At 58.1% G+C, this 20,903-nt stretch overlaps 1 protein-coding gene across 9 annotated transcripts in view; it reads left to right on the top strand.

Moving 5' to 3' along the window:
- The window catches only part of HDAC4 (histone deacetylase 4), a 270,948-nt gene extending 263,899 nt beyond the window's left edge, over nucleotides 1-7,049 (top strand). For all 9 annotated transcript variants that reach the window (XM_074364630.1, XM_074364632.1, XM_074364631.1 and 6 more), the window contains 3 exons: nucleotides 831-915; nucleotides 1,894-2,035; nucleotides 2,373-7,049. In XM_074364630.1, coding sequence (XP_074220731.1) covers nucleotides 831-915; nucleotides 1,894-2,035; nucleotides 2,373-2,412 — 267 coding nt within the window. In that variant the 3' untranslated portion in view covers nucleotides 2,413-7,049. The remainder of the gene's footprint in view (nucleotides 1-830; nucleotides 916-1,893; nucleotides 2,036-2,372) is intronic.
- The last annotated feature ends 13,854 nt before the right edge of the window (nucleotides 7,050-20,903 follow it).

Below are 20,903 nucleotides of genomic sequence, written 5' to 3'. Positions count from 1 at the left end.
TCGGCACTTCCTGCTCTGGTCCCGAGCCCAGCAGGGCTCCTCCAGTTTCGTAGGCTTGTCTGATTATTTGCACTGTTGCTGTATTTTTTTCATTGAAGAATAGTTGGTTTACAATGTTGTGTTAATGTCCGGTGCACAGCATAGTGATTCAGTTACATGTACGTATGTAGAGACCTTTTCAGTCTTTTCGTTATAGGCAATGACCAGATTGTTACTGCATTTCTGCGCTCTATTTCCACCCACCATGTTTGGCGGATTCTCTGCAGACGCTCTGGTCTGCCCTGCGGCCCTCCAGGGGGCTGGGGCCGGGCTGTATTCCCTCTTTCACAGGCTGCTGCGATACTTAGGAGGAACTCGGGGCAAAGGTTCCCGCTCCTAGAGGTTCTGCTCTCTCCCTCCCGTTCACCTTTTCCCCCATGACTGGAAGAAAGCCATGGACAGGGGATATTCAAGCACTCTTATGATTCATAAGACCCTTATTTATTAGGGATATGAAAGTGCTGTTTCCCCTGATGTGATGCTGTGGTATCAGCAGTGGGTACCAGGCTCGCACGTGTGCGCCCAGGCCACTCCCAGACACCATCTATCATCTTGCTCGTATGGGAACCCACAGATATGCCTGAGCATCTCCTAAGAGAAATATCTTGAAGAAAATAAGCCTACTTTGGTAAAATTTCATATAATAAATACCAAAACCATATTTGGCTTTTTAAAGATACTTACTCTGTTAGCAGGTACAGTTAAGAAAGAGATGCTCTGACCACCCCATTTGAACGCACACGGGGAGCATCTCACATCCTATAACCCACTAAATATTCCTTCTTTCCCAGCTTGATCCTCTCCCAGAGAAAGTTCTACAGCAGAGACCCAATGCGAACGCTGTCCGGTCTATGGAGAAAGTCATCGAAATCCACAGTGAGTGGCCTGGCCCAGGGCTCACAGGGAAGCCAGCAAGGGAAGGGACCATGTCCCCCGCCCCAGCCCGCTCTCATGGCCAGCTGCTTCCCTGGGCCTACATGACAGGGCCCCCTGCTGTCCACTAGAATTCCATGAGCTGCAGACTCTCATTTTACCCCCATTAATTTCCCCACAAACTACCAGAATAGTGTCGTCACACCGCTGTGCAGAGCAGAAGAACTGAGGCTCGGGGAGTCTGTGACGTCACTTGCTTCAGGTCCCCAGCTGCCAGGGGTGGGGCTTGGATGTGAACCTGTGTCCTAGGGTCTGGCTTCTTCCTCTGATCAGAGAACCCTTGGCCCTGCAGAGACCCAGCACAGGGTGCAGAGCACCTCTTGCCTTGAGCGGCAGGTGCTAGGGGCCCAGGGGGCTGGCACCCAGGGGACCTGTGCCACACCGCCCCTCAGGTGAACTGGCCACGCCCTCCCCACCCGGCATCTGTCCTAGGTCTCTGGGTGACACAGTCCTGAAGCCTGTCTGTGTCAGTGGGCAGAACCCAGGGATTCCCTGCTCCCACGATGGGCTCCCGGCCCCAGAGCCATTCCCCACAGCCTCCCCAGTGAGAAGCCCCTGTGTGCAGAGGAGACACTTGAGAGCCTGGCTCTGGTGCTCAGGCCCCACATGGAGACCCCCCATCATCTCAGGGGCTCCAGGGGGAGCCTTCCCTTCTTGCCTGCTCCAGGAGTCAGGAAGTACCCCCCCCCCACCCCTCGTGCTGCCTGGGGAGCACTCGGTTCTCCCAGGAAGAGGAAGTTTTTTACCCAGGAGTCCCTGTCTTTGTGAGTCTGCACCCAGGGACCCCCTGGCTTCTGTCTCCCAAACACGTGGTGCTTTCAAAGTCACCAGTGATGAGTCCTGCCTGAGAACCACGGGCGCAGAGGGGCTTCTGGCCAGCAGGGTGCACAGGGTCCGCTGACCGAGCCCCCGGCCCCCCAGGCCAGTACTGGCGCTCCCTGCAGCGCCCTTCCTCCACCGCGGGGTACTCTCTGGTCGAGGCCCAGAAGTGCGAGACGGAGGAAGCGGAGACTGTCACGGCCATGGCCTCGCTGTCCGTGGGCGTGAAGGCGGCGGAGAAGAGGTGAGCTTGCGCCGCCTTGGCCGTGGGTGGAGACGCGTTCAGGGGGACGACCCGAGTCTTTGCGCCTGGACCAGAGCGCGGGGCTTCTCCACGCAGGCCCTGCTGGGCTCCCCGGGGAGGGCGGGCCGGCGGGCGGGTGGCATCCCCATCCTGGTCCAGGACCTCCTTCCAGTGTGCAGGACCCTTGGAAACAGCCGATGGGCACCTGGGCCCCGACCTCCTACCTCGGGGCGGGAAGCTGGGCGATGGGGGCGAGGGGGAGGCAGGTGGAACCTGGGCTCTGCCACTGAGCCCCGCCCGCCCCGCTCCCCTTGTCCCGCCCCCGCCCGCCCCGCAGACCCGACGAGGAGCCGATGGAAGAGGAGCCGCCGCTGTAGCCCCTCCCGAAGCTGCGGATCTTGTTTGTTTGTCTCCGTCTTGAAGCTCCGCCAAGAGAAGCTCGCGGCTCCCGCGTCCTGCCGCGCGGCCTTCTCCGAGCCGGGCGAGCCGCGGGGGGTGGGGGGGGGCTCTGCCCGCCGGGCCCGCGGGGCCGACGGCGGCGCCTGAGCGGAGCCGGACGGACGCGGGGCGCGCGCGGCGCTCGCCCGGGACGCCGCCGCCGGGGAGGAGGCCGGCCGCCGGCTCCGCGACGCGGGGGCAGGAGGACGAGAACCGGCGCCCCCGTGACACGGACAGACTTGATCAAAACTGGTGCTTTCGGTTTGCCGACTCCCTACAACTCCACAGTCTCCGTGTGAACCACTCGACTCATCCTGTAGCTTTTCTTTCCTTGTTTCTAAAGAGAGAGTCCCCGCGGCCCCCCGGCCCCTGTGAAGGCGGCGGGCGGCCGGCGGCCCGGGAGACGGACTGGACGCGGGCAGCAGCGGGGGGCCCGCGGGCGCCGGCTCTGCCTTCCCAACGCCGGCGAGGATGCGCGTTTGTGCCTTTTTTTTTTATTGCTCTGATGGATTTTTGTGGCTGGGTTTTCTGAAGTCTGAGGAACAATGCCTTAAGAAAAAACAAACAGGAGGAATTGGTGGGACAGCTCCCTGTGGCCGGGCGAGCCGGAGGCCGGCGGGTGCCGGCCTGGCGCTCCAGGCGCCCCCGGGCCCCAGCCAGCAGCTCCGAGGGCTGGGGTCCCGCCACCCTGTTTTGCTTTATTGCTGTTGAAGAAAAGTGGAGGTAGTTCCCAAAAAGCGGCAAATGCTGTTGGGGGCTTCAAAGTCCAGCAAATTTTAAATGAATCCAAAGTGTTCTTTCTCGTACATCACGTAGCAATTGAGCGTCTCCATTTGGTTGTGAAGCATGTTCTAGGCACACTTCCAGTGTTACGATCGGAATGCTTTTTATTAAAAGCAAGTAGCATGAAGTATTGCTTAAATTTTAGGTATAAATAAATATATATATGTATAATATATATTCCAATGTATTCCAAGCTAAGAAACTTGATTCTTATGAAATCTTGATAAAATATTTATAATGCATTTATAGAAAAAGTATATATATATATAATAAATGCAGGTTGCAAAGGTCCCTGGCGAATGAACGATTTGTGACTTAGATACCAAGGTGCTTATGGAAAGGGATCTGGTTTGAAGCTCGTGTATTTCTGAACTCCGGATTGGAGAGCTTTCAATCACACATTCGCCACGGGGCACTGCCCTGCAGGATTGTACTTTCATTTTAATTATTTCTGACCCAACCCGTTCCCGCTCCAAGCCTCCATGCACATATGTACCTAATGAGTTTTTATAGCAAAGAATATAAATTTGCTGTTGATTTTGTATGAATTTTTCACAAAAAGATCCTGAATGAGCATTGTTTTGTGAATTTTACATTTCTTCCCACCACTGAGCGGTTTTCTGAACGGTAATGATGTCTAAACCGTTTTCCTTTCTAAGTTCTTGCTTGTACATTTTTTTAACTTTTGAAGGTTTTTTTATTATTATTATTTTCATTCTGTTTATTTTTGTACAGTGAGCACAGAGTTTATTTTCAGAGAGCAAGCACCGGAAGGTGTCGCCGGGTCTGAGGTCTGCTCCCTGGTCCTGTCCCACGGAGGGACGCAGAGTGAGGGGCCTTTCTTGCTGTCGTGATGCTTAGCGGGGGGGCCTGCCAGACACCAGGGGCCGTCAGTGTCCACAAAACTCGTGTTTCAGTTTCTCTGACCACGTGGTCAAGACAGAATTTTCACTTCGCTTTTCCAAAGACCTCGTAGGCATGTCAGCAACACGTGGGGCCGAGGGGTCTGGCACCCACTCTGGGTTCTCTGGCTGCAGCCGCATGGCAGGACCCCGGCTGGGAGCAGCCAGCCTGGACTTGGGAGCCCGTGGCTGCAGGGAGCCTGGGGCTCTTGCTGCCTGGCCAGCCCGCAGGGACAGCAGACTCCCGACGGGGACGGCCGGTCTTTGCTTTTTCTCTTTGACAGTAACTGAAAGTCAGTTTTTACTGGTAACTTACTTTCCAGCACTCGAAGCCACCAGTTTCATTCCAAAGCACGCATCGGGTTCAGCCTTGAGGGAGGAAGTCAGACACCACTTGCCCACAGGAGGGGACCCCGAGCCGAGTCCCTGAGTTTGGTAACATTGACAGGTGGCTTCTGAAAGAGACTCTGACCCAGCAGGCTTGTGACCCAGTGAATCCAGATTCTCGGATTGGCTTGGTCACGGGGCTGCTGCTGGTCAGACCTCGGACAGTGGTCGAGACAGATGGAAAGGCCCGGGGACGTGCACTTGACGGTCTCTTCCCTCCTGGCCCTCCACTCTGAGCCCACATTGGAGGAGCTGGAGAGCGGGGGCAGCTGGGTCCACCCCAGCTCGGCCCCAGGGGGGCGGGGCCCAGCCTGCCGGCTCTTCTGGCCTTCTTGGCCCCGCAGGGACCCCTGCCTCCTGCCCACTTACTGCCAGCCCTGGCCCCCGAGGAGGAAACGTCATCTGGCATTTTTTTACAGATGATGGGATAGCATGGACCTCCGGTGGCCTGGTTATCACTGGGGGATTTACTCCTAATCTCATTCGGCAGAGACACCCCTGCAGGGGCCTGGTGGGGGGCGGGCTCGTCTCCCGATTCACCCCGGCTTCACACGCTTGCTGGGAGCATTACCGTGCAGCCTTTTCTTTTCTTTGAAGACACACTCAGCCCTTCTCCGTGGCCACCGCCCAGGGCAGGGGGCGGAGGGCCCGCCCCGGAGAGTGCCGGCAGGAGGGCGCCCCGCACCTCCCCTCTTCGGTCCCTGGACCTCTAGCCTTTCTGTTCCTTTGCAGGGGCCTCGGGGGAGCTGGCCAGGGCTCCGCAAGCGAGCACTTTATCTCCCTTTGCGGGAAGCCCCGTGATGCCGCCGGGACTCGCGGTGCCAACCTGCCCTTCCGGCTTTCTAGCCGGGCCACGCGGTGCCCGCGCCCCACCAGCAGGCGGCCGTCCCGGGGCCGCACCCGAGCCGCCGGGGACTGGCAGCCCCACCGCTTCTGAAGGGCCACTTTGTCAAAGCGTCTTGGTTTTTCTTTCCTTCTTTGAAAAGTTTGTTTCCAGAGGAAGGACCGTTTTGTGCGGGCCTGACACAGAAGCAGGTCTGATTTCTGCAGCACTGTAGTGGAGTTTTCTTGTGTTTGATTTTCGATCAGAACATTCCTTCTTTCCTGGTCACAGCCACGTGCTCATTCCATTCTTCTTTTGTAGACTTTTGGGCCCACATGTTTTATGGGCATTGATACATATATAAATAGATATATATAAATACATATGAATATATTTTTTTAAGTTTCCTACACCTGGAGGTTGCATGGGCTGATTGACCGGCATGTCTTTCTGTCGTACACAGATTTTGCACGCCAAACTCGGCAGCTTGGGGAAGGAGAAAAAATGCCTTTTTGTTCCCCTCTCGTGACATTTGCAGATAAAAAAGATGGGAGTTTTTCTGTAAAACAAAAGAAAACCTTAAAGGAGAGTTGGGGGCTTGGGGGGGGACGTTTGCGTCTTATGGAACTTCTTAAGAAAATTGTACTTTTTATTGTAAGAAAAATAAAAAAGGACTATTTAAACATTTGTCATATTAAGAAAAAAAAGTTTATCTAGCACTTGTGACATACCAATAATAGAGTTTATTGTGTTTATGTGAAAACAGTGTTTTAGGGAAACTACGCAGAACGCGGGGTGAACTGCCTGTCTTTCTCGGGGTGATTCAGAGGAGTTTGTTTGGTTCCTTCCCTTCTCCCCTGGCTCGGGGCGAGGCGAGTGCCGCCCCCGCCAGCCCCGGTGGCCAGTGGCCGTCGGGTTCCGCTGGGGAGCCAGGAGGCCCCGCCAGCCCCGTCCGCCCAGCGGTGCCGACCTTTCGTTATTCCTGGGTGAGGAGCTGCTTGGTTTTCACTTTAAACTCAGCAGTCGTGCACTGTGCTGTGCTGGGGTTGAAAATCAGACTTTGCATTGAAAGGAAACCATTTCTTCCTTGTCAAGAAGCAGAGCTTTTCCAGCTCAGCTCACTTTGTCTCTGACATGATTAAAAGTCTCCTATTAAAGGAAAAAGAAAGCAGACAATTTCTGTTTGTTTTGGGGGGCTTTTTTGGTTTTGTTCTGTTTTTTGTTTTTTGGAGTTTTTCTTTTTTTTTGGTATGTGCGCCCCATAGTGGAGGCGCTGTTTTCCAATTTATGAGAATGACGAACATACATAATATATATATAAGGGGGGGTTGACCTTGTTCACCCAAGAGCTCCTCACAGGCTGTCGTGAGAGCGCGGCTGGCGGGTTTCGCGGCCCCCCGCGCCCGTGGGGGCGGCCCGCTGGTGGCAGAGACCTGCTCCTTCTGCAGTCGAGTCAGTTCTCTCTGTCTGGACCTCCCAGTGGTTCTTTCTTTCGCTCTGTGGAGTCGGAGACTTCATTCTGAGTTTTCTCGTTCCTGTTTTGTTTTGTGTGGGTGGATCTTCACCGACCCGGTGTCCCCCCGATGGCCGGCTCCGCTTCGCCAGGAGGCCAGTGCTCTGTACCTCATCACGCAGCTTGTTACTCTTGTGGTGTAAATAAAGAGCATTCATTGCCCTCCCACCTCTGGTTTCTGCTGTTGAGCGCGTCCTCGCTGGCTCTCGTGTGGCGGCCCTAGGGGGTGGGCCCAGGGACCCACCCCCTCAGCAGCCCGGCCGCCTCTGCCCAGGGAAACGGCCCACAGAACTGTCTTCACCTAAAGGTCTAAAAATCTAAGTCTTTGCACCATTGTCTCCCCAAAACACTGGGCTAGACACAACCTCAGAGGCAAACGAGGCCAAAGGGAGGGGACCAGAGGCCAGACTCAGACCCCCCATAGCTGGGCCCCCACTCTCCCTGGGGCAGCGAGTCTGCAGACACCCAGCCACAGCCCCCAGCCCCCGCAACACCCCCCCCCCAAGTGACCACCCTCCTTCCCCAGTGGTCACACCCCTTCGAGGCCCCCACATCCAGTGCCTGATAGTTGGGGTGGGGTAAGTGTCCAGCCCCCTTGGCCCCACTCAGGACAACTTGGGGGCCGCTTGCTCCTCTCCCTGTCTTGGCTGTTGACCCTAAGGGCACTCCATGAAAAACACTGTGCTCACCGGACCCCACCTCAGGGCCTGCTTTCTGGGGACCCAGCTTGTGACCCCCAGGCGCCCCTGAGCCCCTTGACTGGGCCCCAGAGTGAGACAGGTGAGCTCGGCCACCTCCGGACACAAGAAGAGCTGCCCCAGGCAACACACGAGCCAGAAATGCCTGGGGTTGGAGCCGCCGAGCTGGGGGCATTTGTTCTGCAGCATCATTGCAGCAATAGCTGACTGATGCAGGCCATGTGAAGAGACGAGAGGCTAGATGTACCCTGAGCCTTCTCATGCGTAAGTTGGTATTTATGAGGATGCGTTTACTAATTTACCCAAAATGAGAGGATACTTTTCTAACAAATTTAATTTTCTAGAACAGACTGAAATGGAAAGAAAACAAAAACAAAAAACCCTTGAAAGAGTATTTCCAGCTCTCGGGCAAGGAGATCCCTGAGGGCAGCTTTTCCCCAGTTTTATTACACTGTAGGTTTTCTATGACATGTCTTTTGGATCATTTTACCTAAAAATAAATTTTTTTTATATATTGTATAAAGTACTGATACTTTTACCTTTTGAAATTATGAAGTACCTCAACCACATGGAGGAAAGAAAATAACAGACATATGTGTGCCCACCATTCAGACTGAGCATGTGTACGGCCTCTGCCATAAACGTCAAAAATAAACGTGGTGGATGTAGTTCGGCCCCATATCCCTTCCATTCCCCCTCTGGGGTGCACACTGCCCTGAATCTGGCTAGTGCAGAATTGAAGTTCTTAATAAAGGCCCCTTGGAGATCACACAGCTGCTGGTCATGGACAGTCAAACACATGGCAAAGTGATACAGCCGGTGTCTGCACGGGCGGGTCCACGGGGGTGTCCCCAGTCCCCCCAGTAACACTCACAGAGCCCCAGGCAAGAGTTCAAATAAATGGAGACTCACATGTGTCTGAATGCCTAAAGCTTATAAATCACGTTTGAAAGGTGTTCAGTAAAAATACTTTCTCCTCAGCCCCCTCCTTGACACATACACTTCCTGAAAGACCCAGAAGGCCACGTCAGAGGTGGCACTTTTAGACCCTAGAAGTCCTGCTGCTTGCCCTGCCGTGCCCTCCCCTCTCTGCCACCTCTTCCTGTGCTTCTAGGTGCTTCCAGGACCCGCCCCAGAGCGCAGAATGGCTCCTCCAGACACTTCCCAGACACTGCCCACACCGATTCTGCCTAACCCTTCCCCCCGACCCACCCCCAGCTGCAAGGGAGGCTGGGACGTGCCATCTGCGCTGCTGGTGAACCTGCGCCCAGCTGGAAATGGTGGTTCATTTTTTGTAGAAGGAAGGGAGGTGGGTATTGGGAGATGCTGCATCTCGGCCACAGAGCTCAGGCCACGTCCCTGTCAACCTCGCCAGGACCACCGTCCCTCGGACCACATGGCCCCGGGGGCCCTTCTGTGAGGTCAGTGTCTCTCCCTGAAAGGCTCCGTGTGGGTGGAAAAGTTCAAGCTCAGGTGTGGGGCGACCTGGGCGCTGAGTGGGAACAGCCCACTGTGGACAGGAGGGCAGCTGTCACCACTGCATCCTAACAAATCGGGGCTCTCCCCCTTCCTGGAACCCGTCGGGCGTGTTCCTCCCCAGAAGAGCACGCGGCACAATGCTGAGGCCTACGCGGGATGCAGACCTGAAGGGAGGCACCAGCTGTGCGGGGCTGGGACTGCGGGCTCCGGCTGGCTGATGTCGGGGGCTCGGGAGTGAGACGAAGCAGGAGCGGGCGGGAGCCCGGGAGGCCGGGCCATCCAGGTAGAGACGAGGGGAGGCTCAGAGAAACCCGCGGGCCACAACTGTTCCTGTGCTCCCGTCTCTTCCCGCTCTGGGTCTCACTGCGAAAGTGGGCAGCCCCAGCCAAGATGGGCAAGCAGAAGTCCCCATGATATCAGGAGGTTTGTTCTGATAGTTCCAAAGGCCTGCGTCCCTGCAAACAGAAATGTCCACAGCGCAAGGATGCCCTTGGTAAGCTGCCGTCGTGGGGCTGGAGGCGCTGGCTCTGTGGGCAGCAGGAGGGCGGCCCTGCGTCCGCCTGATGCTGACTGAGAGAAAGTGACATCTCCGACTCGGCTGCCGGACTGACTGCGTCTAATCTCCACGTGAAGGAGGAACGTGGCCACCTGCGTGTTCCTGCCAAGTGAGGGGCATTTCCAAGGAAAAGGCGGTGGCTGGTTACCTTCAAAGCACAACACGGAGCTCGGCTTCCTGCACATCCTGGGTGCAGTGCGCACTGTGTGACCTGAGCCATTGCCGCTGCCTCCCAGGCCGGCCCGCGTCAGGCGAATCACCACCGGACTGCTTCAGGACCGAGTCTGAAATCCAAATGTAAGGACTTAGGGGTGAAGGCACACTTTAGTCTAACAGAGAGCACCCTCCAGGACCCCTGAGCCTGGGGGTGACGGGTCTGAGCCAACGCGGGACCCTTGGAGGTGGTCCCACCTCCCTGAGGGCTCGTGGGTTAGGTCCTGCGTCGACTCTGCTAAAATTTAACCCCCCCGGGAATCCATGAGTGGGTAGTGTGGTTACATGCATTTATATTCGAAACGGAGGCTCAGAAAATTCAAATGCTCCGTCCAAGTCTGTAGTCAGCTGGATGCAGGGGCAGGACCTGAACTCTGGGTGGTCCTCACACCCGAGCCTCTCATTTAAATCCGTCTTTCACTCCCACAGCTGATTCTGGAGCAGGATGGATGCCACGGGGACTGTTCAGTGAGGCGTCTAGACCAGGACTTGTCCACTCGGCACTCGGCCCTCTGGGGCTGGTCATTCTCTGGGGCCACCCTTTGCACCCCAAGATATCGAGCTGCATCCCAGCCTCCACCCCAGAAGCCAGCAGTGCCCTCCAAACTCCCCCTTGCGCTCTCTGCCCACTCCATGGGGAAGGAATGGGGTCCTGGGCTTCTCAGTTCCCCCACCCGGCCCCCACTCACTGCGATCGAATCCAGGGGCCATCCCTCAGGGACAGAGCGCCCCGGGTCAGCCTCCCAGCCCTCGCTCAGAACCAGATGCCCCTCAACCAGCCTCTGGGGATGGGTCTGACCACTGCCGAGCGGCCCATTTCCCTGCCGGACAAACCCAGCCGGGAGAAGGCCCTTCCTCCTCATGGGTGGGGCCCACGGGGGCTCAGGTTCTCCGCCCAAGCCGCCCTACGTGAAGGGCCCCGGTCCGATGCCCAGGCAGCCACCTGCAGGCCAGATGCGGGCAGAGCCCACCGTCCCCTACCGAAGAACTTCCCTCCACACCCCTCTTCCCGGCTGAACTCCCCAGACGCCCTGCTAGGAAAGGGGGGGTGAGCAGATGGCTTTGAACCAGGGTGCACCCTTTGACCTCACGGGACCTTAGTTTCCTCTGTAAAAGGAGCAGGTGGGCAGGTGGCTCCGCGTGCCCCCTGCTGTCCCCACAGTCCAGGGGCGGCTCCCGACGTGTGATCAGAAACTGCTTGATTCCGATTTTCTGCCTTCGCTCCCGGAGCTGAAGGGAGGCTCTCGCCAGCCCGTGATGACTCCCCCGCGGTGCTGCCGCGCAGCAGGATTACTGATGTGATTTCACGTCAAGATTGGAATGAAAATTGCATGCAGGTACTGGAGAGGCAGAGGGATGGGCTCCAGAGGGTCTGAGAGGGGGAAAAGGAAGTGTCCCCTGGCTGGGAGTGGCCGGGCTCCTGGGAGGAGCAACCCCACCCCTACAAGGAGGGTGGGTGTGGGGTTCCACCCTGACCTGCAGGCCAGCCCCCAGCATGGATGGGGAGCAGTGGGGGGCACCTCCCCATCTTCCACACCCCTCCCACTGCACTCCCCCTCCTGTGACCCTCTAGGAGGGAGACAGTGACAATGAAGAGGCCAGGACTCCCTAAGGAAACCCAGACACCGATACACAGATGGCAGCCTCTCCTGCCTTCACGCGGGGACTCAGTAAATCACCAGCCCAGGGTTATTCGAGTGGCCTGGGGTGGGAGTGAGGTTACAAGTTTCCAGGCTGCTCACAGGCAGGGTCAGCCAGCAAAACTCAGAGAAAGGCCAGCAGGAGGCAGGTCCCAGAACCTGTCATAAGACACATGACTCAGGCCCACCTGCGGGAGCAACGCAGACCATCTCTGATGAATTTTAAATAAAAAGATGAGCGCGGGCACTGCCTGGGAGTTACTGCTGTCTGGGGAGAGGCCACCTTCTCCTTCGCACCAATATGTCAAAATAGAGGCAGGTGGGTGACCACTTGGAGCCTAAGCCTGTTTTGCAAGAAGGTTCGGGTGAGCGGTCCTCGTCTGTCCAGTGAGGGCAGGACTGAGAGTGTGAGAGTCACGGAAGCGACGTGGCCGTGGGCAGCGGGTCATGGATGCAGGCCGCAGCGCGGGGTGCTCGAGGCGGAGGGCTTGCGGCACAGGGACCCCACGGCGGCGGGAGCAGACGGGCGTGCGGCTGGAGGAAGCCTGGCCAGGAGCATGGGGCCCCCGTCACACTCCCCTCCTGTGTCTGTTTGAACTCTTCCCTTAAGAAAAGCAGAAGGAGCAATACAAAGCCACAAAGGATGAACACTGATCAAGGCTGACCAAAGGGAAAAAAACTTCCCGTCTAATGACACTGAACTTACCAAACAGACCACGAAGCCAGTGCAGCAAAGGTTCAGTGTTTATAATCCATGCAAAACTCATACACACTGTTTTTTAAATCATGAACAGACGAGTCACAGAAGATGAGATATGACCGATCAACAACCATCCAGGAAGCTAGCTGACCTTGTGAGTGACCTACGCACTCACTGGAGGGGGGACAGGGTGCTGCTGGGGGCCGCGGTCACGTGGACGACCCGTCTGTGCAGTGGAGGGTGCGCGGCGTGACCAGGCCACTGTCGGCGGGACGGTCACGGCCAAGGACACCCCGGAGAATATTTGCTAAGAACCTTGCGGATGGCTGTGCCTCGGCCTGGTAACTTCACTCTGGGAATCGGCCCCAAGGACGTAAATCTAATTACAGAAGACATCTTCCGTACGGAGAGGCTCACTTCAGCATTATTCAGTGAAAAGCTGGGAACCCCTGGAAATATTTACCAGTCGGGAGCTGGGGCGCCCACCCGGGCTGGGCTGATTGTCCCCGCTCTCCCCGAGTGGAACACGCCTTTTAGGAGTGAAAAAAGCAAGGAAGACCGCCTCGTCCGGTGCAAACGTGACGAAGACACAGAAGCCCTGACTCTGAACGATGCCTCCAAGGAGGACGGGGAGGGGCGCCTTCAGTGCGGCGCTGGGGACGTTCCTTTCTCCTTTTCTGACACAAAGGCGTTTTCTGAATACGCCTTATTTACGTGAATGGAGATTGACTTTCCAGTCACCCTGCCCAACTTGGGTCTGGAAGAGCAGTTTCCCCGAGGAGCCCGATAGCCGTTCTGGAGGAAAATGTGCGACACTGGGAAGTGTCTTCCAGCACGTCCCCCTGCGCTTCGCTTCCTCGCGCCGCGTCCTGGGGGCAGACGGCTGCGGCGGGGCCTGGCCGCCCGGCGCCTCGGCTTCTGGCCGGTCCCCTTCCGCAGGACGCCCGGCCCCCGCGGCGCGGTCAGGACCGCTGGAAGCGCCACCTGGGTGAGCGCGCCCCGCGCAGCCCGGCCACGACGGCCGTCACCACGTTGCTGCTCTCCCGCAGGATTTCCCCTGTTCCTTGTTCATCAGCTGCCCAACAAGTTCAAGGAGCTGAAAGCAGTTCTCGGAGGGGAGAGGGCGCCTGGACCCTGCGCTGCGCGGCTCAGACCCTGCAGGACAGAAGGCCCGGTTCCCGGTTCCCTGCTGGAGGCCGCAGCCCGAGCCTGCACTGGGGCCTGTTCATGGGGGATCTGGGCGGCAGCCCCTCCCGCAGCGATCAGCAGGGCGAGGTCCGCCAGCTGCAGAGGCGCCAGGTGCTGGTCGCTGCTCAGCGCCTCCCTCTGCCTGGTCCTGCCCCGTCCCTCCTCCCTTGGCTCAGGCCGAGCCCGTGGGCAGCTCCCAGCACATCAGCATCGCCAGTCTGCTTCCCTGCACCCGCCTGGCCACGGCCACCAGCTACGGGGCGCATCGTAGAAAGGTGAAAGCGAGACCAACGTGCCCTGTGAACAGGGGCGGAGAGATGGCATCCTCTCTAGGTCAAGACTCTCAGGTTGGAAAGACCGCAACCACCCCCGATGCCCCCCCCCCCGGGGCGGGCGAGGAGGCTGTGCTGCTCCAGGGCAGCTGAGCCGGCGGGAGGCTGCCCCACCTCTGCCTTCTCATCCGCTGCCTGGGCTCTTGTCCAAGTGCCCGCTGCCCCCAGACAACGAGTTTCCTCCTGCCTGCAGGGCCCCCGCCTGGGCCTGGTCGCCCCCACCCGCCCCCAGCACAGCACACGCTTTCATGCGTGTGCCCCTGTAAAATCCTCAGGCACCAGGCCGCACAGACCGCCAGCCCTGCACCTGCTCCCTCTGCGGGCCGGGCTCCTGGGAACACCCTTCCTCCACAGCGTCTCCTCCGGGAAGCCTCCCCTTTGCTGCCCCAAATGCTCTTCCAGACACGCGGAGGGGGCGGGGAGGGCCAGGTTGGTCCCAAGTCTCCGTGTGGCACTTCTTCCTCAGGACAGCGACCCCAGGTGGAGTCCTGCCCTCTGATTCCCCCTGGAGACCTTGCACCAGGCCCTCTGGGGAGAAGGCCCATCGGCCAGCAGCTCGGGAAGGCTCTCCTCCCGCTGACGGCCTGCGGCTGCCCATGGCACCTGGGGCCGGGAGGGGGCTGACCAGCGTGGACGGTGGTGGCCAGGTGAGACTGGGCCTCGGCCCCTCCCTGCACTGAGCCGGGTGGGGGTGGGGCGCTGCCCGCATTTGCCAAGAGACACTCATTCCTGACGGCCTGCACCTCTGTCCCTGAGACCGGCAGTCGTGGGGTGAGTGGGGTCCCCCAAAAGAGATACCCGCCTCCCAACCCCTGATACCAGTGCGTGTGACCTTATTTGAGAAGCGGATCTGTGCGGAGGGCAGGGCCATCCCGGGCTGTGGGTGGGGTGGGCTCTGATCCAATGGCAGCTGCTCTTAAAAGAAACAGAAGGGGACACGGGCACAGAGTAGGAGCCAGTGAAGGCGGGGGCAAGGGTGGGGTGACGCGGCCACCAGCCCAGGGACACTTGGAACCCCAGACGCTGGAAGGGGCAGAAAGTAAGCCCCCCGAGCCTTGGAGAGAGTGTGGTCCTGCCTGGACCTTGATTTCCGCTGAAGGAAGACATTCCAGTGGTTTTAAGCACCCAAGTTTCTGGAGGTTTGTTACCACAGCCCTGAGAGACCCACACAGTCATTGTGGGAGAGCCGGGGGGCAGGGGGGCACTGGGCACAGCTGGGCTCACGTCTGAGGGCCACCACAGGCCTGCAGGGTGTCCATCACATCAGGGATCTTGGCTTGGAGCCCCCAGGGAGTCTGGAGGGCTTTGGAGCTCTGGGACCCCCTTGGCATTTTGTGCAGCACTCTCTGGGGTGGGGGAGGCCTGGGGCCTTCAGCAGCTTCCTGCATTTCAGGGTGCTTCTGAGCCTCAGTCCCGGTCCTTGGGGGCCCCACAGGAAGGGCTCTGGCCAGCCTCCACCTCCCACGGGGCTCCTCGGCCCAGGGATGGGGTCCTGGGTCTGCATCCCCAGGTCCAAGCAGAGTGTGGCTGGTGGGAGGGGCTCATGGGGTACTTAGGGCAGAGAAGACAAGTCTTGAGGCCGGCCTGGGACCCTCTGGCCCGTGTCGTCCTGGTGATCAGGACGGGCCCCCAGCAGGGCCCAGGCTGGACCGATGAGCGGAGCAGGTGGGTTCTCCCCTGGGCCTCCAGGGCTGTGGGGTCGTGTCCCCTGGAGGAGGGCTGGGCTGTGGGACAGGATGGGGCAGGAAGCCAGAGAGGAGCAGGTGCAGGGTGGCCGGATGGGACTCCAGGAGCTGGGGGGGTAGGCAGCTCCTGGACTCTTGGCCCCGTCCTCGTGCCAGGGTGTGCCCCCGCCCCGCCCCTGCTGTGGGTCTGATGGGAAAACCCAGGCAGAGCCAGGACCCCGGCTGCTGTCGTGTCACCAGCTGTGCAAGTGTGGCAGGTCTGCCGTCTTCCGTTCTGCACCTTTTGGACCACGTGGCAGAGGGACCTGGAAGACGCCCTGGGCACAACTCACCCTTGAGTGGCTGGGACCCCATCTCTGCAGGCTCCTCCGGGTTTGGGCGTCACCATAAGCCTCAGCCCCACCCTGGGCTGGGGTCCGCACACCTCCAGCTCCGGCCTAGTCCCGGGAGGGCTGGAGCCGGGCAGTGTCGCCTTCGGCCCTGGGGACGTGGAAGTTAGCATCGGCTCCAGACTTCTGTGCCTAACTGCGCCCAGTCCTTTTGACCAAATGCGAAAGACGCTGCTTTTGCACGCTGCTAACTTAATCCGATGGGTTTGCAAAGGTCCCCGCAGGCAGCCAGTGTGGGCGGGCGTCTTCTCCAGGCCCCTCTCCCTGGGGGTGGGGCCACGGCACCCTCTCGCTCCCTCGCGGGGGGGGGGGGGGGCAAGAGCGGAGCATCGGGAGAGGCTGGACATGCCGGGCTCCCAGGGCTTTCTGAGACTGGGGAGACTTCGCCACCAAAAGGCTCTGCAGAGGAAAGGAGGTGGCAGTGCTGGGGGGCAGTGAGGAGAGTGGGGGCCTGCAGAGAGCGCCCCCCCAACCAGCCCAGGCCCAGCCTGGGGAAGCCTTGTGATTCCAGCGCCACCTGGCGGTGCTTTCTGGAGCTGCAGCCCCATCCAGCTGTCCCCACCCATCCTGGGCCCCCAGCCCTGACCCTGGTTAGACGCCAGAGGTGACAGTGGTGCCCAACATCCCCAGAAGAAAACAGCTTAAAAAATGAGACTCTTCGCCCTGGTGGGGAGGCTTGGGTGATCTGGTGGGGTTCTCTTAACACCCCCTGCTCTGCCGGGGGCCCCCAGCTAGAGCCCGCCAGTGATGACCCTGGGGACAGAGAGGAGGATGGGGTGACCCTGGGCCAGTGCTGTGTCCGGCCAGGGAGGGAGAGAACCAGGATGCTTGTTGCAGGAGGCCCAGGGAGGTCAGTGAGGAGGGTGAGCCCCGAGTCCACGGTTTGACGTGGACCCCGGCACCTTAGTTCCTCAGGCGACACGGTCCTTGCACACCCGACACCAAGTGGGCCTTCACGCAGTGAACCCTGTGTTTCTCTTAGTTGAACCTGATGATTGCACAAGGGCTGCTGTTCATCGGAGGTTCTGACAGTCCAGCAACGGCACCTTGCGTTTTGATGTTGGACTCAGTTTAAATTGACGACAGCCTTGAGCTGCAGGCGTTGGTCTTTACAGAAGGATGGGCTGGGCTTCCAGGAGGCTGCGAAACTGAGTTCCATTGCCTGGTTGTGACCACAGAGCCACTTCTGGTCCAGGGCTGCCTGCTGACTCCACCATCTGGGTGTCTGTGTCTCGCCATCAGCCCCTTTGGAGCTAGGAGTCTCCAAAAACGCTCACGGCTCTCCCACACGTATTATTAGCGGGTCCTGCACGTCAGATGGTGGACCTGTCGTCACGGAACTTTGCAACACAGTCGTCTCAATACATGCAAACAATGCGTTTGACAGAATCCAATACCCATTTATGATGAAAATTTTCAACCAGTGGGAATAGAAAGAAACTTCCTCATAACTACAAAGGACACTAAAAATTCCTGCAGCAAATGTTGTACTTAATGGTGGGAGATTGAACGCTTTCCACACGAGACTGGGAGAAAAGCGAGGGGTGCCCACTTTCTCTGCCTGTTTAGCATTTGCTAGAGGTTCTAGCTAATGAAACAAGGCTAGAAAAAGGTAAATGCATCCAGATTAGCAGGAAGAAGTAAAACTGTATTCAAGATGACCCGAAAGAAAATCCTAATGAATCTAGACTAGTAACTCCAAATTATCCCAAAGGTCCCTTAAATTGCTTTCATTGGTTTCCACTTGCTTTTCTGTCTGCTGCTCTGATTGGGTGACTCCTGTTATCCCGTCTTCCAAGCCACTTACTTGTTGCTCTGCATCACCTGGTCTGCCTTTGACTGCCTTTCGCTCAGCTCTCACCTCAGCCGTTGAGTTTTCTGTTGTCAGTTGGCTCCTCTTTGCGGCTCCTACTTCCTCCTTGCCGTGTTCTGTCTGTGCTGACGGTCTCCTCTAGCTCCTGCGGTGCACTGACCGTCCCCTTCTGAAGTCACGGGCCGGTAGCTGTCGAGGTCTATGTGGTTGTTCGTTCTTTCAGGGCACTTCTCCTGTTCTTCTGACGGTGGGTCCTCTGCTCCGTTGTCTCACCTCTGCTCCCCTGGCTCTGTGGCCCAGTTACCAGCTGTGGTCTTGAAGGCGGCTTTTTGTTTGTTTCTGTTTAAAGTCGGAGTGTACGTGTGCAGACCGTGTGCCTCGAACAGTTCTGCCGCGAGGCTGTTCTGACCATGGACGGTTGGCACGTCCTTCTGCTGTGTTGGCTGCTTCCCCACTGACGGGGGTGTGGTTGGCGCTGTGTGAGCAGAGCCTGCCCCGAGTGTTGCTGTTGACGGAGACGCCTTCCTCTTTTGTTCTGTGTGGTCACAGCCTTGACAGGGGCCGGGTCTGCTCCGCTGTTGGCTGGAACAGAGGCGTCTGGACCCGCTTCTGAGCTGCGGTGTGTGGTCGGCAGGGTGGGAGCGCTTCAGCTGTGAAGAAGAGTCGCCGCGTGTGCCTCGGCAGGATATGTCCCCTGGGCAGTGCCCGCCGTGGGGTCGTCTGTCACTTGTCGTGCTCCCTGTTGACGCTGCCTTTGTCCCCGCCTTAGCTGCTGGAATGTTGGCCTCCTGCTCGGGTGTCCCCCGGGTTCTGGGCCCCAGGGACCACCAGCGCGGAGTCCACCAGTGCCAGGTGCGAGGGCCCGCCGCAGTGAGCGTGGGGTCACACACCTGAGCCCCGGCGCAGACCCCACGCCACCTCCGCACGTGGCGCGGTGCCTGGCCTGTTGTAAATATGCGGACTCTCCCCCCACCGTGGGCCGGAATCCTGCTCACTGCCCCTCCTCCCAGAGGGGCAGGTCCACAGAGGGACCAAGAGCAATCCGCCTTCTGCCCGGGGCTGTCCCCCAGTGGAGCTGCAGGGCCACAGGGCGGGGTTCAGCCGACAGCCCTCCTCCGCGCAGCTGCGATGCTGCGCCTGAGCCCCACCCCTCCTCTCCCGAGAACTCGCCCGCAGCAGGGCGAGCAGGGACGGCGGCCGCGCTGCGGCCCCTTGTGCCCACCCCCGTGCCCCCCCACACCCACCAGCATTGGTGCTTTGCCGTGGGGGTCCCCAGCTGCACTGTTCCAGCCCGCGCTCACACTGCCCTCCGCCCGGGCTCCTCGCCGTCTCCAGCAGCCAGTCTCGGCTCGTCCCGCTGGCTGGGTCTACGGCCGGGGTCGCAGGGATCCCGCAGGGCACTTCCCCTGTACTCTGTCCGCCAAGTGGCGGCCACTTTCTCCTCTGAGCCTCGGGAGCTCTGCTTCTATCCCCACTGACCTCCCGGCTGAAGAGGGGGCGTCCCAGCATGAGGGGCCCTTCCTCCTGCCCGCTCCCTCCCGGCAGGACCGGCCCTGCACCAAGGTTTTCTTTTCTTTTTTTCTCTTAGCAGAATTTGTGAGAATCTTCCTGTATTTTGAAGCGAGAAACACTCTGCCAGAGTTCAGCAGGTGCTCTGCGCGACTCCGTGGCTTTGTAGGCGTAATTCCCGGTGTGCTTGTGGGAGAGGGCGAGCTGCGAGTGTCTCTGCTCTGCCGTTCGGCAGGTTTGGCCCGAGAACTAATCACTCTAAGTTGAGTTCAGCAAGTTACTGGATACAAGCTCAACAGACAGAAATCGTTTTTATTTCGATATACTAGCAACAAACAATCAAAGTGGAATGGAGAAAATCATTCCATTCACAGTTGTGTCAAAATAGAATAAAGACATTTAGGAATAAATTCAGCAAAGGAAGAGCAAAACTTTGACGCTGTCAACTAAAACATTGCTGAAGGAAATTAAGGGAGGTGCAGGCAATTGGAGAAGAATTCCATGTTCAGGGATTGGAAGACTCAGTACCTCAAGATCACAATTCTCCCTAAATCAGTTTATACAGTCAATTTAACCTTACAAACTCCCCAGATGAGGCTTTTCTGGTAGAACTTGGTCAGGTGGCCATGACATCTACTTGGAAATTCAGGGACTCGGAAGGCCCAAAACAACTTTGAAGAAGGACAGAAGGAGGATTTATGCTGCCAGACTCTAACTCCTTCTCTGAAGCCGCCGTCATCACGGCTGTGAGTGCCTGGCACAGGGCAGGCATGGGCATCGATGGAGCACAGACTCAGAGCTCACAGATACACGCTCACAGGCATGGCCACTGACTCTCAACAAAGGTGCTACGCAAAAGTAACAGAGAAAAGAGCCTTCTCAACACAGCTGCTGGCAACTGGAAACCCATACGCAGAAAAGATGAGTTTTGACTCTTACCTCCCATCATCTACAAAATTAACTCAAAACGGACCACAGACCTAACTCAAACTCCAAGGAAACACAGGAGAAGATCTTTGGGAATTTGATTTAGGCAAAGAGTGCTTGAGCTTGACGCTGAGAGTGTGAACCATGAAAGAAAAAAATGATAAATTTAACTCCATCAAGATTAACAAAATCTTGCGTGTCATATAGACACCACTGGGGAAACGAAGAGACAAGTCACAGACTGGGAAACATTTCTTAGAAATCATGGACCTGGTAAAGGACTTGTATCCAGGATACAGACTTTCACAGTCAATGAGAAGATGATAGGCAATCCAATTAGAAATGGGTGAAAGATCTGAATAGCCATTGCTCCAGAGAAGGTGTACAGTGGCCGTGAAAGGTGCTCCATGTCGTTAGTCACTAGGGTGGACGCAGCCAGACCCTCGGCGGTGCTCACTTCACAACCCCCAGGAAGGCTGTTGTCAGAGAGAGGCCCCAGGTGACAGCGGGCTGTGGAGAAGCTAAACCCTCTTCCACTGCTGGTGGGAACGTCAAATGGAGCAACCGCCGTGGAGGACAGCTCGGCGGCTCTTCACCATGCTGAGGCTTGAGTTACCGCGTGACTCAGGTGTATACCCGCTATGGTCTGAATGCTCGGGTCCCCCCCAAAATTAACGTTAAAACCCCACCCCCAAGGTGGTGACAGCAGGACGTGGGGCCGCGGGGAGGTGAGCAGGTCACCAGGGCAGAGCCTTCATGAATGAGGTTAGTGCTCTTATAAAGGCCCCAGAGGCTCCCCGACCCCTTGTGCCACAGAAGGCACAGCGAGAAGACGGCCGTCCGTGAACCGGGGAGCAGACCCCGCCAGACACCGAGCCTGCCCACGTCTTGAT

Source organism: Camelus bactrianus, chromosome 5, assembly GCF_048773025.1.
Source record: "Camelus bactrianus isolate YW-2024 breed Bactrian camel chromosome 5, ASM4877302v1, whole genome shotgun sequence".
Taxonomy (NCBI): Eukaryota; Metazoa; Chordata; class Mammalia; order Artiodactyla; family Camelidae; genus Camelus; species Camelus bactrianus.
This window is presented reverse-complemented; position numbering and strand designations above follow the sequence as displayed.